Source organism: Grus americana, chromosome 3, assembly GCF_028858705.1.
Source record: "Grus americana isolate bGruAme1 chromosome 3, bGruAme1.mat, whole genome shotgun sequence".
Taxonomy (NCBI): domain Eukaryota; kingdom Metazoa; phylum Chordata; class Aves; order Gruiformes; family Gruidae; genus Grus; species Grus americana.
The window spans coordinates 63,569,447-63,585,735 of record NC_072854.1 but is presented as its reverse complement, the minus strand read 5'-3'; the positions used below and the strand labels follow the sequence as shown (position 1 = coordinate 63,585,735).

At 39.4% G+C, this 16,289-nt stretch overlaps 1 protein-coding gene across 1 annotated transcript in view; it reads right to left on the bottom strand.

Annotated features, from left to right (window-relative positions):
* The window catches only part of PDE7B (phosphodiesterase 7B), a 178,882-nt gene extending 167,144 nt beyond the window's left edge, over nt 1-11,738 (bottom strand). Inside the window, exons 1-2 of the mRNA XM_054819761.1 lie at nt 11,600-11,738; nt 11,360-11,474 (exon numbers count right to left, since the gene is read on the bottom strand). Of these exons, the coding sequence (XP_054675736.1) occupies nt 11,360-11,380 (21 nt within the window). The 5' untranslated portion in view covers nt 11,381-11,474; nt 11,600-11,738. The remainder of the gene's footprint in view (nt 1-11,359; nt 11,475-11,599) is intronic.
* Nucleotides 11,739-16,289: the final 4,551 nt, after the last annotated feature.

Below are 16,289 nucleotides of genomic sequence, written 5' to 3'. Positions count from 1 at the left end.
TCTGTCAACATAAACTGCTTATACAAATGTTTGGTTGTTCTGCAGCCAAATAATTAGATTCATACACAGAGAATAGAAGACCTAAATATTATATTTAAACACTACATAATTTCTGAGTTAATAAAAAATAATTTTCTGAGTTAGAGAATCTGGAGTGACAAAAGCTTGAATCTCCAACTCTTAAAAGATATTCATGCACAGACAGAGAAGCCATTTCCAAAAGGTGGCCTTTAATACATTTGTGTTTCCTGCATTTCTATCTGTGGGAAATAGAGATGTCTGTCTTAAATGAATCTTACAGATCTGACTAACGTGTTACATACATACATTTTCATACTCTGCTGGTACTGCAACACACTTTGCAACATAGAGCAACAGCCTTAAATAATCTCTTAGCTCAATACAATTTTTCCTAGGTTAGCATTTCATTTGGTATGAGTCTGAACATGATCTCATGTTCCTATTTGGGATCCAAAGTCTCTGAGACCATCTCTGCTTGCCTTTCTCCCTTTCACTCTGTTATCAATCATAATCAGAAATGTTTCTGATGTTTCGTGATAGCTGGGGATATACCTTCCCCTTATGCCAGCCTGCACTCTGCCTTAAGATGACGCATCGACTTCCTGTAAGGATCTGCTCAGAGTTCAGAAGGACAATGGGGTTGTAATGGTCCAAAGATTCTCTTTCCTTTGATATTTTTATTTATTTTTTTTTTAAATTAGCTAGGTATAAAATTCTTTATCCTTAAATGTAATAATAAGTCAATTTTCTGGTCTTTAGTTTTCTACTCTCTAAAGAAAAAGGGAGAATTTCAAAAAAAAACAGAAAAGAAAAAAATGGGAAGCTTTTAGATGTAGCAAGCAGCTGCTGTGAATGTAATATAAAATATGGACAGAAGAGGAAATATTGCTTAAGCAAAAGCTCAAGAGTTTAAGGAAAAAGAAAACACATATGCTTATGAGTTAGAGAAAATGATTTTGTATTTCTGAACAGTGGTCGATGTAAAATGTTTGCCCCAGCATGCATCCTCCAGTTCTTCTACAGAGCAGAGGGTTAGCAGCAGAAAACTCTGCCTCTCCTAGTGAAGTGCAAATAACATTAATTTTATTTTAAATATAAATTAATATTATAATAAAATTATAATCAGTAGCCATTTGGCTATTTTTGGTATTACAATGTCCAAAAAACCTGGAAACTCTGGCCTACCATTTTGTTGAAGTCTATCATAGCATGGCTGATGTGACATATTTGACATTTTGGTTTTAAAAAATTCTGAGGATCTCAAAAATACAGCAAAACCAATGGGAGCATTAGGTGCTCCAACAAGGCACAGGTTTCAAAACGATCTCCCCAAAATATTTTAAAGTGGATAATTTTTCAAATTCTGAGTTTGGTCCTTAAAAGAATCTTCTTTTAAAGGAAAAGATTTGGAGTGATGAAGTCAAACTAAAACTTTGTTTCTATGCCTGTATTTGTAAAAATAAGAATTGTAAAGCCTCTCTTAAAAACACCCCAACTTTTTCTTCATTCATCAGCTTGTTCAGAAACGTTCTCTTTCTGAATTATAGTCTTCATGAATGTACCCTTCTATACTAGGCTCTTCTAGAACAGTGAATGCCATTGCACGCATGAAGCATGAAACATGTCTTTTAGCATTTCTTATACCATACATGGTAATTTCACAACTGAGGTTGACTCAATTTCCTATCTGCCTGGGCTAAGACCAAGGCCGTTCCCTTCTACATGACTGACTTTCCAATGAGTGCCTCTTCTAGCCTGGAGGGACAGCAGGAACACTGCCTCAGGTTCGTGGGCAAGCAGCAGAGGAACATTAATTAGTAAACCACTTGTGTGCTCAGCAGGTACCTGAAAGGCAGTGAGGGAAATTTAAGGGACCAGCTAAAAATTACACCACCACTGGTGATTTTGGTAGAAACATCTAGTGGTGGACTGACTTCATAAAATCTTTCCTGATCAACTTGTTGCTGAAATCTACAGGTATCCTATACCTCAGCACCAACCTATCGCTCTCTACAGTGCAGATTATTTGTTGCCAGCACAGACAAATCTGTGAGTGTCACATGTGAGGGTAGAATATGTTGAATCTCATCTCCCAACAGGATCCACAAAAGCAACTGTGTTGACAGTGTTCTTCATATTTGACTTTTTAATGTAAATTAGCTAAAACAATTTTTTCTCTCTGCTGCACTCAAGTGGCACTTCTCTGCAGAAGTCAGTGGTATCACAGTTCAGTTCCCAGTTTGCCACAGAGGCTGACTTACAATAGTGACTTTATAAATTAATTACTGTCTCGTATATTTGCAACATGGACAAGAACTCCTTGGTTTGTTCAAAGGGATTAGATTTGCTTGTGTTGAACTTAATAAAGTGTAAAACAGTTTAGGTAATGAAGAAGTTGTTAACATCAGATTGTGACTAATTTTCTGTCTGCTACTAGGAGAAACAGCATTAGTACCCATGCCAGAACCTATAAATCAGTGCGGTGAAAAGGCAATTTTTAGACAAGTGTTCTCAGGAGAAAATGAGGGTAACAGAGAGGCAAAAAGAAGAAATGCTTCTTTAATACAATCTTTCCAAAAATGTTTCTAGAAATTGATAAAGTAGCTCAGAGGTTTTTGAAGTTCTCCTAAAATCAGAGCTGAAGAAGGTCAACTGTCAAAGTACTGTCAACGGATGACAATTAAAGGGTGGCTACATAGCACTGAGACTTCTCTGATAATTCTTTTCTACATTTTAAAGATCTGGACCTTTTGAGACTTTTTTAGAGAATGGTTTGTTTATTTGCAAGCTAATTTTCATCAGCTATCATAAAAAGGTGCAATGTCAAACACAGACTGACATTAAAAGCTTTTTGCCTTATTCTTTTATGAAACATGAAATAGTTTCTACTAATACTTAGAAAACAACAAAAGTCAGCTCAGGCTTGTTCACATTAGTAGTAAACATGATTACAAGTTAAAAAACGATTAGCGAAGTGATGCTTTGTGGGTTTTTAAACTAAACTGTGAATACCAATTTAAAAATTATAATGTAGTGAAACCAAGCTGCAGTCACATATTAGGTGGTCCAGCTGAATGTGAAGCTGCCCCCCAAGAGGCTTTCTGACCAGCTGACGTGTTTAAACATTGTAATCCTCCCTTTCTCACATTATTGGATTTAAAATAATGTTTGCTATGGTGTTTGAGCAAAAAATAAAAAAAAAACCCAAAACCAAACCAAACAGAATTCACACTCCTTTATTCTGCTAAATTTGGGGGGAGGATGAGAAGAAAAATACATCTGTGGTGCATGTGCAAGCCTCTTCTTAAAGCAAGTGCATTTCACAGACAAAAAGCTGTAACCACTACAAGGAAATCTTAACATGAAGAAATAATCTCTTCAGCACGATATAGTTATCACATAAATGAAGCACGGAGTGTTGTTGTTTTTCCCCACTTATTTTCAAAATAAGAAACAATAGTAGTACTAGGTCTATTGGGAGGAGGGTGAGAAGAGGATTGCTGAAAGACATGGAAATTCAAGACTTCGGTGACCTTTGAGTTTTCAGTTCAAGCACTATAAAATAAAAAGATCTAAGCAGACTTTTCAAAATGGTCACTAGATTGGAACCAGGTGTTCAGTCACTCTGCCCACTAGCAGGCACCCAAAGCAAGCAGTCTCTGAGCCCCTCAGTCCTCACAAGCAAGGTGGGGATTCTGTAGCAGCGGTGATTTTTTTCCCCCTCAAAATATATCCGGACTTTCCTCTTAAAATCAACAATTTGTTGGAAAAAAAGCTGTTGAGGAAGAGGTGCTCATCTGGAGAAAACACCCATTAGAAAAGTTTCTTGGGTTCAGGACAGAACTCCTGGAGCTGCAGGTGGAGATCTGCCTGAAACAACCTTCATGTGCCTCTTCAGCAGCGGAGAAGCTCTGGTTCCAGCCGGGGCTCAGCGTGGAGCTGTGGGCTCCATCTGCCAGGCCCCGTGAAACCAGAGCTCAGCCCTTGGGGGACACTGCAGTGGTAATCCACCCTAGGAAAGCCAACACAAGCAGAGAGGGAACTTGAATATTTTTCACCCCTAGCCTCTCGAGATCACTAACCACAGGCTGTTGGCTACTTCTGTCTGAGGTAGAATGGGAAAACATTTCCCAGGCAAGCTCTCGTGCGCAGCAGTTTTTCAGATCTGGCCGTTTCATTTAGATAGTAAAGTGAATTCGAGCTTTTTTGAAAGCTTGACCGATTCTATCAGCTTTGATGATAATATATAGCACGAACTTCATTCAACATCTTCATGTTGCACTGGTTTTTGTTACCATACTAATACGGAAGTTATATTCTGGTAGTGGATATTGTTATTATAGATATAGTTTCGTGGTTCAAAGAGACAGGATGTTACAGCCTTACTACATGAAAAATTTCTTGTGGTACAGTGCAGTACATGTTGGTCCCTAAACAAAATTACTATTTCCCTGTTATTCCTCAGCTTTTAAAATTATTGCTTACATAGCTGTGTCACTGAAGCAGATCATGGTCTATACTGAAAACAAGCGAGATCAGTCCCCTCTGTATTACAAATAGATACAGTTTTGCAGATGCTAGCACATAAGCTAAAAATTAACTGTGAGGTTGTGATTTCAAATAAAATCTGCTAAACTTTTTTTTTTTCTTTTTTTGCTATGAGAAAGGGAAGGAGAGAAGGGAGGTTTAGAGGATGATGGTAGGGAGAAAATGCATCGCAGCTTCTGTGGAGCCATCAAAAGCAGCCTGACAGTACCGCAATGCTGAGGAAGTTGTGGAAAACCTGTATGAAACAGGTATAGTGGAAGGCTAATGAGCTTAAAATTTGATCTAACTGGCGAAGAGAAGGAATGCTTATAAGACCTGAAAGCTCAGCGGGTCTGATCTTTCACAGTTATAAATTGAGGGAGTCCTATTAATCTCAGTGGAACCATGCCATTTTACACTCTCACGCACCGATCCAATTTGAGTCTTCTTTTTATCTTTCAGTTATTCTGCTTTTTAAAGCAGTCCTACAAAAACAAAGCAACTGTGCACATGAGGAATTTGTTTGGTGAAGAAATACATTCCAGTTTTATCTTTCTAGCTGGCACTTTGAGTTTGTTCAAGAAAATGAAGGGTTTTTTAAGAACAGAATTGTAGAATTTGGAAAATATACTTTCAGTGTAGTAGTTTTCTCTCTACAGTATATGATTTTCCACTTTATTTAGAATTTTAAGGGCATTTTCAAGAGGGTTTTTTGATAACAGTGTCCTCAGATCTGCTAAAGCAGAAAGCAACTCACTGTCCTCCCAAGCCTTGAACAGGCAAAGCTCCCTCCTCTCCTTTGCTGATGTGTGCAAGTTCTCCTTTATTAATCAGGACTAATTATTGTTTTCCTGGCTGTCTTACAGTCTTCTAATGACCATATTGATTAAACTGGAGATACACTGCCTAATTAAATTTATGATGGCCGTTCTGATGCCACTTGAACATTGTTATTAATAGACACTCGGATATTATGGCAATGTGTGAAACAGAATTGCCTATGAATAAGTAATACAGAGCCAAGTCATATCCCAACATTTGAAACAGAAAGGGGCAGTAGCCTATTTCAACATGGTTGTCAGTGAACACAAAGCCAGAAGTGTGCTTTCTCCATGAAGACCTCATGCATCTGCTTTCATCTCTCTCTGGGTGTCTATGTGAGGTTTTCTCCTCCTTCCCAGCAGCCTGGTACGCAGCAAGTCCTCATTCTATCTAACCTTCTCAGAGATTTATGTTTTCCCAGGTGCAAGACCTTACACTTGTCCTTTTTGAAATTCATAGGGTTCTTGTTAGCCCACTCTTCTAGCCTACCTAGGTCTTCCTGCAGGGTGGCTCTCCCTTCTGAACTGAGAACTTCCCCACTCAGTTTGGTATCATCCGCAAACTTCATCAGTGTACGTTTGAACCCATCATCCACATCATATCCAGAGGTACCAGTTCGTGTTCTGTACCTGGATCATCATACATAAAGGGGAAAATAGCTACACCCTCTGGATGACAGCTGAATTCTTGGGAAAGTAAGAAGGCATTTCATGTCAATATGTGTTCATTTCTAAAGCACAGCAACCACCTGGGATCGGCATCTCTCTTTCCAAGGGACGAGTCCTTGCACACTAATGCTAGCTCTGCCATCACATGTTATGACAAGTGCCAGAGCTTAGCCAGTCTACACAAGCACTGTAGGAAGTCTGCTATGGGAAAAAGGTTGGGTAGGGGGAAAGAAAGGGAATAAGAACATGAGACTACAGACTGTTTCTTTCAGAAGGAATAAAGGCAATTTCCAAAGGGAGCAGAAGTGGTTACACAGTAGCTCAGTATCATCCTCCAGGAGTTCTCCGGTTGAAGTTGAGGTTTCTTAATTTCACTTTTCTAGATGTATATTTCTCTGAGCCATCTCTGGGTTGCTGCATATTCAGTCAAAACATGCCTACCTCCCACTTTATTCTTGGAAAGGTAATGATCATCTTTTCCAAAACATCTTTCCTACGTACAGATGGGTTAGTATCATAGACTCTGCCATGAACAACCATGTAGAAAATTGCATGCAGGTCCTGACAGCAGTTGCCCCACAAGTGTGTTTTTATGCTTCTGTGACAATTAGCTAAACTTAGTTTGACAGGAGATTCTGTGCTCTACTTTTAAAAACCTTACACTGCCAGCATTAACACACGCCATAGTGAGATATTAGTTGGTGAGTTTTCTCATACCAGAAATTTTTGTGGGTAACTAGTATAAACCTACCAGCTAGAGAAAAAAAATACCTCTGCAACTATCTTCTTCTAAATATTTGTATTTTATTTTTAAAATAACCTACTCAAAAAGAACTAAATCTTGCTGTTTGTGTCTGCGTGCAATTCTTCTTTAGCTAAACTACAACAAATTCGTCTCTGTGTGTGTCTGGGAGAATCCGAACTGCTCATCCCCACCTATTAAGAGGGAGAGATCATCAGCTATGTTTATCCATCCAGGCAACCTGGATGTCTTATTTGGCTGGATAGTAAGCTAGCAGAAGCATATCGTATACCACCATAAGACTATGTGGCTTAAATAAGTAGCTAAACTGAGTTCTCATCCATCCTCACTCACAGCTCCCAGCGGGAGGAAGAATAGAATGAGAAAATCAAACTTAATAGGGCTCTTTCATTAGTTTAATTTCTGTAGTTCAACACTGTTTACATAACAAAATGATAGGTATAGATATTTCACTTTCTAAGAACAGAACAAGTGAAAAATGTTTATTAAAATTACAGCATCAATGGACTGTAGATACCACACTATAAAATGTGTGCAAAAGAAATGCTCAATTCATTTGACTGTTGTTTTTTGAAAATTGTGTCTGCCCCAAATTTTTTCACTAACAGTTTTGCCACTGAAGTCCGGCTTCTGGAACGGCTCTCGCTTCTATCTGATCTGGCTCGGATTTGTTAGTTTTCTACTTTAAAACTGAAGGCTTTAAAACAGATAGCTATCGCTAGCCCAGATCTGAGCACTGTGAACCCCAGCAATATATCTCCTGGGTCCCACAGTCTCTTACAGGAAAACAGAAATGATAAGTTCAGAGGTTCAACTATTGTTTTCTAATGCAATTTTCTTGGAATGGTACTGTAGTAAGAATAGTAATAATAAAAAAAAAAATTAAGGAGTGCTCTAAATTTTCAGAAAGATACAGAAGAATTCTTTCTGCTAAAAAGTTGACTTTGCATTTTAAATTTCTAGAAATTAATTAAATAAATTGTCTTAAATACAACAAATACGTTCTATCTCTCTAGTATTTGCACAGAGCTAATTCTACAGACATGACAAATTCCTATTACTATCAGAAGACACATTATTAGATTTCCACTCATTTACTGTGAAACCACAGAAAAAGGTTACCAGCCGCCCTCATCCGATTGCATATGTGGTGCCTGGCTTTCTGGCCCAGCTTTTCAGCTACCATTGTTCACCTTTAGCTGCCTAAATTGATGCACCTTGCGTTGGCGAGAGAAAGAAAATGCATCAGAAGTTCCGAACTGCTTTTGGACACGTAGGCTGCACATCTGTGCCCCAATGCCCCCAGGGTATAAACTCTAAATAACATCAGTTCCACATCCTGAAGCTTGTGACTGAAAAGCGCAATTTTCACACTAGAAGTAAAGCCAACGTTTCACTGAAAGTGTAAAAACTGATGTCCCTGCAAGGGTAAGCCTGCTTTCTGGCTGAGGAACAAGAAAAATGAACGCTGCAATTCCAACATAGAGAGTCCCATCTTCGACCCAATATGGATGTGGGAGGAGGAATACTGAGCAATCATTTCATTACAAAACAGTTAATTTTATTCTGGCAGCTGGTAGGACCCCAGCTGTCCCTTTCACTTTCACCCTGTGACAAACACATGGAGCGTTGTAATAATTTCAAGCACGAAAATGGAGAAAAGATGAACAATAGCGAGTCGCTAAGAATGCTCATTTACATGGCATGTCTTCCTGGCTGTCCGAAATGACTTGTTTTTCTGTTAGCCCAACTGCATCAAGAGCTTTTTTTTTTTTTTTTTTGGTTGTACATTTAGCTTGATTACAGGACAGATTAGGTCTTAAACATTTCTTATGATTAATTAAAGAGGTGTGAGGTTTTAGTCTACTGACAGTAATGGCTTGGTTAGTAGCTGGTATTTCTGCTTCATACAACTCCTGTAAAGAAAATTAACAGTACCAGAGAAGTTCTTTCCCTATGAGACTGAAAATTTACAAGAAAACCATACATCATAAAATATCAATTTTCAGACTGTTTCTCATTAAAATATGCTTTAACTATTGGTAGAAGCACCATGGGGTGAGTGAAAAAGGATTATGTATGATTGAATGTCTCAATTATACTTGATGATTGCAATGAAGACACTGGAAAATCAGTCTGCTTCAGTGACCTACCTAGAGGTCTGGTAAGGGCAAGCAGAGGGCTGGATTTCAGAAGGGAAAAGCACATAAACAGGAGGAAGGGGAGGAAACAGCTGAAGTTATAATGGTATATTTATATACTAGTTAACAGAATTAAACATTTCATAATTTAAAAAATTGATCTGCAATACTTTGGATCAGACTCAGCAGAGTTTGCCTTACTCTGCTGGAATCACTACAACTTCACTGGTGACAACTCTTGTCTGCCCTACGGAAATAAACTCAGAATGAGCAGCCATTCATATCATGTGAAACTTCTGCAACACAGACTTTATTTTTGAGAGAATGTGACTGCAAATGTCAGTAATCATTGCATCCACTGTAGAGAGGCCAACCTTAAATTGTATTTTGCTCTTGATGCTGAATTGAGAATGTTCTGAGAAAGCATTGCAGATAAACTTTTCTTACTAAAGTAGAAAAACAGTGTCATTTCCCCAGCTGAAGTCCCCTTAGCATATTTACTATTAGTATCACCAGTAGTAGTTGCTACAACACACAGATGCAGCAAAATGTAGATTACAGAGCTTAAAAACTAAGCTTGTCTGAAAAATGTTTATCAGAAGAAGTGAATAATTTAATTCTAGGAAATTATTATAAACAGATACCTTACGGATTGTCTGTCGTAAACTTGGGTGTCTTCATATAGTTACAGGGCTGTTCCTTACAGAACAGGCTATAGTCCCTATAGACTGAGGCTTCCCCTTAGTCAAATTTACTAATTAATCATCTAACGAATACTATATTAACCCTGATAAATTTGAGGCTAGAGAAGCAATACTTTAGTTTTTGAAAACAGCTGGCAGTTTAAGTAATCAGACTTAGAGGAGGGCTGGGGAGGACAGAATGGCATGGAGATTACAGAATAACGGTTCAACTAACGAAGCTGGACTTTGGGTTGTTGGATGAGATGAAAAAAATATCCTCAAGCATCTCAAAAGAGATGGGGCACTAAAGAGTTTATCTGTGACAAGTCTCTTTTTTTTTCTGCAGTCATCAGTGAAGATACAGCAGAGGAAATGGAGGAGCTGCAGCTATGCATTTGCAATACACAAAGTCCTTGTTTTCCCACTAGGCACTGCAGAATAGCAATTGTCCATTCACAGCACATATCACATCCTCTGCATTTCAGAGCTAATATTTTTGCAGTCCTTAAGCTAGCATGCTTCAGCCTAGTGTGATTAATTTTTGTAACCCCTTGAGGAGCATCGCATGAGGTGGGTGTGCTCATGTTCTGTTCCTTTTTGTTTTTTCAGGTATAATTTTTAAAGTTAAACTAAAAGATCTTCAAATTGCAGAGGGTTTATATCTACAGCAACACTTCAAACAGAGCTTTAAAAAGTCTCGTTTCACAAATTGGGAAAATATGAAGATTGCTAGTCATTGAGCATACCTGTATATTAATCCAATTAAGACTAGAAATCGGCTGTGTTGGCTGAAATTATTTTTAAGGCCGCTCATACACACACACACACACACACACACACGAGCTCTGACAAGTGGCTCCTCCTCTTGTATTTTAGAATCACACTCCTGAAAACAATGTTAGTTTTATGCTAGCAGTTGTTTTCATTTCCTGCAGCACACTGTCCACTGTAATGCTGCAATACTCATTCAAGGCATACCGTTAGCTCGAATATGAATCGAACCTATATGCCATCAAACAGACGTCAGGCTACATTACTTCAACTTCCAAGCAAATTTCCACTTTTCTCTGTTTAAGTAGCAAAAGCTATCTGAATACTGGTGTTGATATAAGACGATCAGCTCCCTCCCTTCCCACTGAGGATCTGCTTATAAGTCAAAGTGCAGGCTGCTTCTTAATTTTGAACTTCTGAACCCAAATCAAGTAAAGCAATCTTAGCATGTAGTAAAAAAAATTAAAATGTTGTGGTACGTGTACTCCTAAAAATGAGGCTGATATTGTTTTCTGCTTGATCTGTTTATTTCCAACTCTTTCTCTCTCTGCTCTAACTCTCAGACAAACTCGCAGCCCCCTCAGGATAAGAACGAGTTTCTGCTTTCTTCTCCCTTCACCTAAGCCAGCCAAGTCCCAGGTCTCCTCTCCTGCCACAGAGCAGTAGGAAAACATATAGAAAAAGCAATCACACTTCCCTCAGTGGGGTCAGAAAGGACCAAAATAACAGATTCTTTCCGCAATCTTCTCTCGCCATCAAATGGTTAAATCAACAGAAGTTAAAATTTTCATCTAGTTTGAATAAAGAGAAAAAGGGAGGAAATTCAAAAACCGGTTGCTGTAGTAACAATCACCAGTAAAAATCTTTTCCACTAAATAATAGTATTATCTCCCTCTCCCCCTCGCAATTTTAGTTCCCCTTCAAAAATAATCATGCTGCCTCTTTTAGATTTGCTGTACATACCTCAACCATTAAACAAGACATTTAACCATAGTGGCAGTTCTGTGACCTTTGAATGCCGTGAAATCTCTAAGCGGTGCAGCTTGTTCATGAAGACTTGTACTGCAGAATCCAGTAACTGCATCCAGGATTAGGAATAGAATTAAGTAACAACAGCAAACAAAAATAAAAAAAAAAAAATAAAAAAAAGGAAAAAAGGAAAGAAAACCTCCCCAGGTCCCCCAACCCAGCCAATAAAACCACCTTAAGAAGCAAAAAGACTCGGGAAGAGAGTGCACTTTTCTGCCAGTGTGAGGGCTGGGGTAGAGCTGAGCTTGCTGCAGTCTGCCTGCCCGTGCTCAGAGCCGAAGGCCGTGCCGGGCTGGGAGGTGCTGTCAACCGCCACAGGCGCGGGAGAGCAGACCAATCCGCGCCCGCACTGCCAGCTCCGTGGAGTCAAGCCTTTTCTGTTTATGTTTCCTCATTTCAGGAGTGACGTCAAAGGGTTTAGTTTTTCCTCCGCATGTGCTATTAATTTTAAACGACTACTATGGGAAGAATGTGGCAGTGATTTAGGCAGGCTACCCTGCTCGAAAGAAACCGGAGCAATGATTTATCCGTCCTGGATTTAGCTTAGAAAGATTTTATAATGAGAGGTACCAGAAAGATCCAAAATATCCTCATAAAACGGGGAAAGGCTATAAATACGCTTATATATATTGAAGTGTTCTTAAATATACCCGATATGTTTCCCAGTGAGAGCTGTTATCTGTATGGGTTGCGGTACAAAATCAGACCTGATTCTGCCCTTGCCCCGAAGTAAATCAGGAACTACCTCTCTAAATTCAGTGGTGTCACGCCAGTGTAAACCTAGCGAAAGAGATAAAACTGAGCCTACTGTACACATCCCTTTATCAGTCAGCACCACCAAGATTGCAAATTAGCAAACCTCTTTCTTTACCGTGTCAGTCACCGATGCAGTCACCCTTAAGGTTTGCTGCTCTGGGCAAACACCTGTTCCACCAGCAGATCACAGCCCAGCCCTGGTCGCCTACGAGCTCTGCTGCGGACCACCACACAGGGCTTTATTTCGTACCAAATTCCGTGTCAAAAGGTAAGAGGCAATGGCAAAGAAGCCTGTCATCCTGTAGCACCGCACCTTTGTCAACAGAGAAGCCATGCAGCTGAAGGTTCAAAAAACAAGTAGCATATGTCAAGGTCAATTAGCATGGGTAACAGAGGCCACAACAGCACAAGATAATTAATAGGAGGTCAGTTGACAATGGTAACTCTTTAGTTATCGTCATCATTTTAATTTTACTGATTTGCTCTTCTAAGGATTCCTTTCAAAGAGATTGGTTTATGAGGCACGGTTCATTCCTGAAAAAGTCTTAATATTCTAACATTAAATTTTAAAACACATATAAGTGCTTTTGAAAGTGGATAGGCTGACAGCTCTTGAGAGGGAAATTTCTCAATGATTCACAGAACAGGTACAAAAATAGTAGAAGTACTAGGAGCTTCTCCATGACCACCAGCTGATGCTACTGAAATGTTACTTTGGAGAGACCAAAATATTTAATGATTTTTTTCTCACTGAAAAGTCTGCCTGTTCTATCACTGCTAATGTAACCAGCTTCAGCAACAAATGCAAAGGGTTATGGTGCTGCAAATTCTGGAATAACATATTTAAAAGTATTAAATAAGTTAGAGATTTACAAAATCAATTAGAGCTCATTAAGTTCATCCGACTGTACTTAGAGAACTGTATGAAGCAATCTGGAATGCATAAATAGGAATATTACTTGTAGTACACAGAAAATCATCATGTTCATCTTCACTCAGCATTGGTGAGGGGGCAGCTGAGTATTGTACTTTGGGAATTTGGGATCAGTTTTGGGAATGTCAGTTGAGAATGATATGGGCTCCAGTGAGAATGATCTGGATTCTGTGAAGAAAGGCTGAGATCGACATTGTTTAGTCCAAAAAAAGGAGAGTTGATAAGAATTATTAACTATATAAAGGTCACATTTATCTAACACCCCCCCCTCCCCAAACCCCCACACCCCACACCCCCCTTTCAATACTAGAGTTTATTCTTTGGCCTGGAGATATTATCTGGCCTTTAAACTCTTACAGCCTTCATGATGACACAGCTGCATTTGAGCTGGTAATAAGTCTCAGACTGTGTTTGGGAAGTGATTAGGGCAATGCCCCAACTCTGCGAGGGCCCGTTCTAGGAACATGACATTGTAGATAATCAAGGTCCACTGTTCGGGCCTCTGTTCTGTCTCTGGTTTTTTATCAGTATAGATATAGGCAATTTGCGAAGAAGAAGTGAATGATATTTTTCTCTGTATTCATTGTGGTTAGAACAAGTAAATTGCAGCAGAGGGAAGTTGTTTGATATAGGAAAAACTAAAGAGAGAGTGAAGTACTGAAATAGATAGGCTGTGATAGTCCGCAGTGTCCTGTTACTGGCTATTTTTAAACGTATGGTTAGGCAACCATCATTCATGAGCAGTTTTGATATAGGTGATCCTGCTTTGGAGTATAGAGGTAAGAGTAGGGGATTTATGAATATCTATTCTGATCCCATTTTTTTCATTTTCTGCATTTTAGCATCAATCTTAATGATAATATTACACTGTGTTTCATGAATTAGGGTACTGGTATGTTCAAGTTCTGTACAAACTCTTAGACAGGTATTGTGTCTCTCCTAAAGAAGTTAGAGGTTACTTCAGGAATCATGTGGTCCTCTGACAATAAGTGGTCACCGGTTCTTGTGCTGTAGATGCTTCTTGGGTGAAAAGATGGAGAGGTCTAGAAGTGCTTATGATTGCAGTTTCTACTTAGACAAAGACAATCTCAAATGAGTACGTGCATGTAAGGATGGGAAAGGGAATGCGTGCCTGTGCACAGTGTTACAAGGAAGACCTTGGTTTCCTCACCATAACCACATGCTTCCATGATGGGATGGGAGGGACTGCTGAGAAGAAATGGGCTCCATCTGACAAAGAAAGAAGGAAAGACTTTAGCATAGATTTGCTGATCTGATCAGATATGTGCTAAATTATCCTGTCAGGTTGGTCACATGAGTGTCCAAATAAACAGGACCCACAATGGCCTAGACAAAAAAGCTGAAAAAATGAAACCACTATGATTCCGTAAAAAGTGTCATTGGAGGAAGAAGAAGAAGAAAGCAAGCCAACTGATGCTCAGCCTAGGTGTCTCTATACTGATGTAAAATGTATCGAAAATAATAGAAGGAGCTGGGAAACTCAATGCAAGAGCAAAATTACAACTTAATTGACATAACAGAAACTTGGTAGGGTACAGTCATGTGAGTATGTGACTGGAATACTAATACCAAAGAGCACAGCTTGTTCAGGAACAACAGGAGGGAAAAAGGTGAAGGAGATTATGCCACATATCTCACTCATGTTCAGAATGCAGCAGAAAACATGTATTGAAAGTCTGAATGATAATACAAAGGAAAAGAATATAGGCATTGTTGGGGGATCTGCTGCAGATCCAGGCAGATCAAGTGGATAACTCTTTTTGTTAGCAATTAGCGGGATTGTCTGAAGCACAGAACTTTGCCATAATGGGAGATTTTACTCTTGCAGCTCTTGGAAAAAGAGCTGAGCTGGACTCAGACACCTTGGTTCATTCTCTCCAGAATAAGCATTCAGAGTACATTTGGGAATCCCTCAAATTTATGAGCCTGCCTTTTTGAGCAGTCCTGCTTGATTAAGTAATTCATTTGACTTCCTTTTATAGACCTGGCTCAGCACTGGAGGCACTTTAATATTTGTCTTTAGCTATTCTCCCTTCTCGACGTAGGTGGCACACCAAGACACGCTATCTCCTACCGTGGGATGGCATTCCTCTTCTCAAATCTTCAACTCTTCCATTGTTGTCTCTGGAAAGGAGCTTGGATATTAGTCTGCTTAATCTGCCTCACCCCAACCACACTCTTTATACCCAGACATACTGCCTGGAACCTAAAAAAAAAATATATAAAAATTATCCGAGTGCCGGTAAAAATTGATAGAATGGCAGGCACTGTGCATGGACAGGCAAAAAGATGCCTCCTTCCTAAGGTACCTTCCACTTTCCTCCCACCTCTTTATTTCTACCCTGGCCATCTTTAGGAAGGACTCTAGCATGGGAGCACATGTTGCTCTTCATATTGCTGTCAATGACATCTGAGGGAGTATAGTATTTTTAGAGTGTGGGAATGAAGAGTGGAAAAAGATGCATCCTTTGTAAGCTGCTGCCACTGCTGAATGAGTTCATGCCTGACTCTTCCTTTCCACATCCCTCACCTCCTCCTGAAAGTGCTCTGAAATGCAAGATTGTAGATGTTACAGTAATTCCCAAAGGTTCCTACTTTCCCCTACTTTTCCTTTGGGCACAAACATGTAAGTCTGAGGATGCTGAAGACTCCGTGATGAAACTTGTCCTTTGCTAAGTCTGTTGCAACTTTCTTTGTTGGGGGACAATAAAGGTGAAGAACTAGTGCAGAGGCACAGTCTTCTGTAGTCATGAAAAGAAAGGAAGGAGACAGTGGAAAACCACAGTCAAAGAAACATAGTGTCAAGGAAGTTTATGCTTATCTCACCCCAGGGTGACAGATACACTACTCCTGAAGGTGAGTTTATATGTTACACTGGATATATTCCTGTTGGGAAACTTTTTGAAGGCAGATTTCTCCAGGCTGAATCATGTGAAATGCCTGGATAGTGACTAGATGCGGATGTCCTATGCCTGCTTATTTACAAATTAATGCTGTCAGTTAGCTTGTAAATCTTGTTACAGATGCAATGAATGGCTGGAAGCACCACTGGTGCACCGTCTGTGGAACAGACTCCCTTATGGTTCTCTTCTTCACCTGGGATCTGTGCAACGTTTTCTACATATTTACAGACAGCCTGTGTGAACTCTCAGA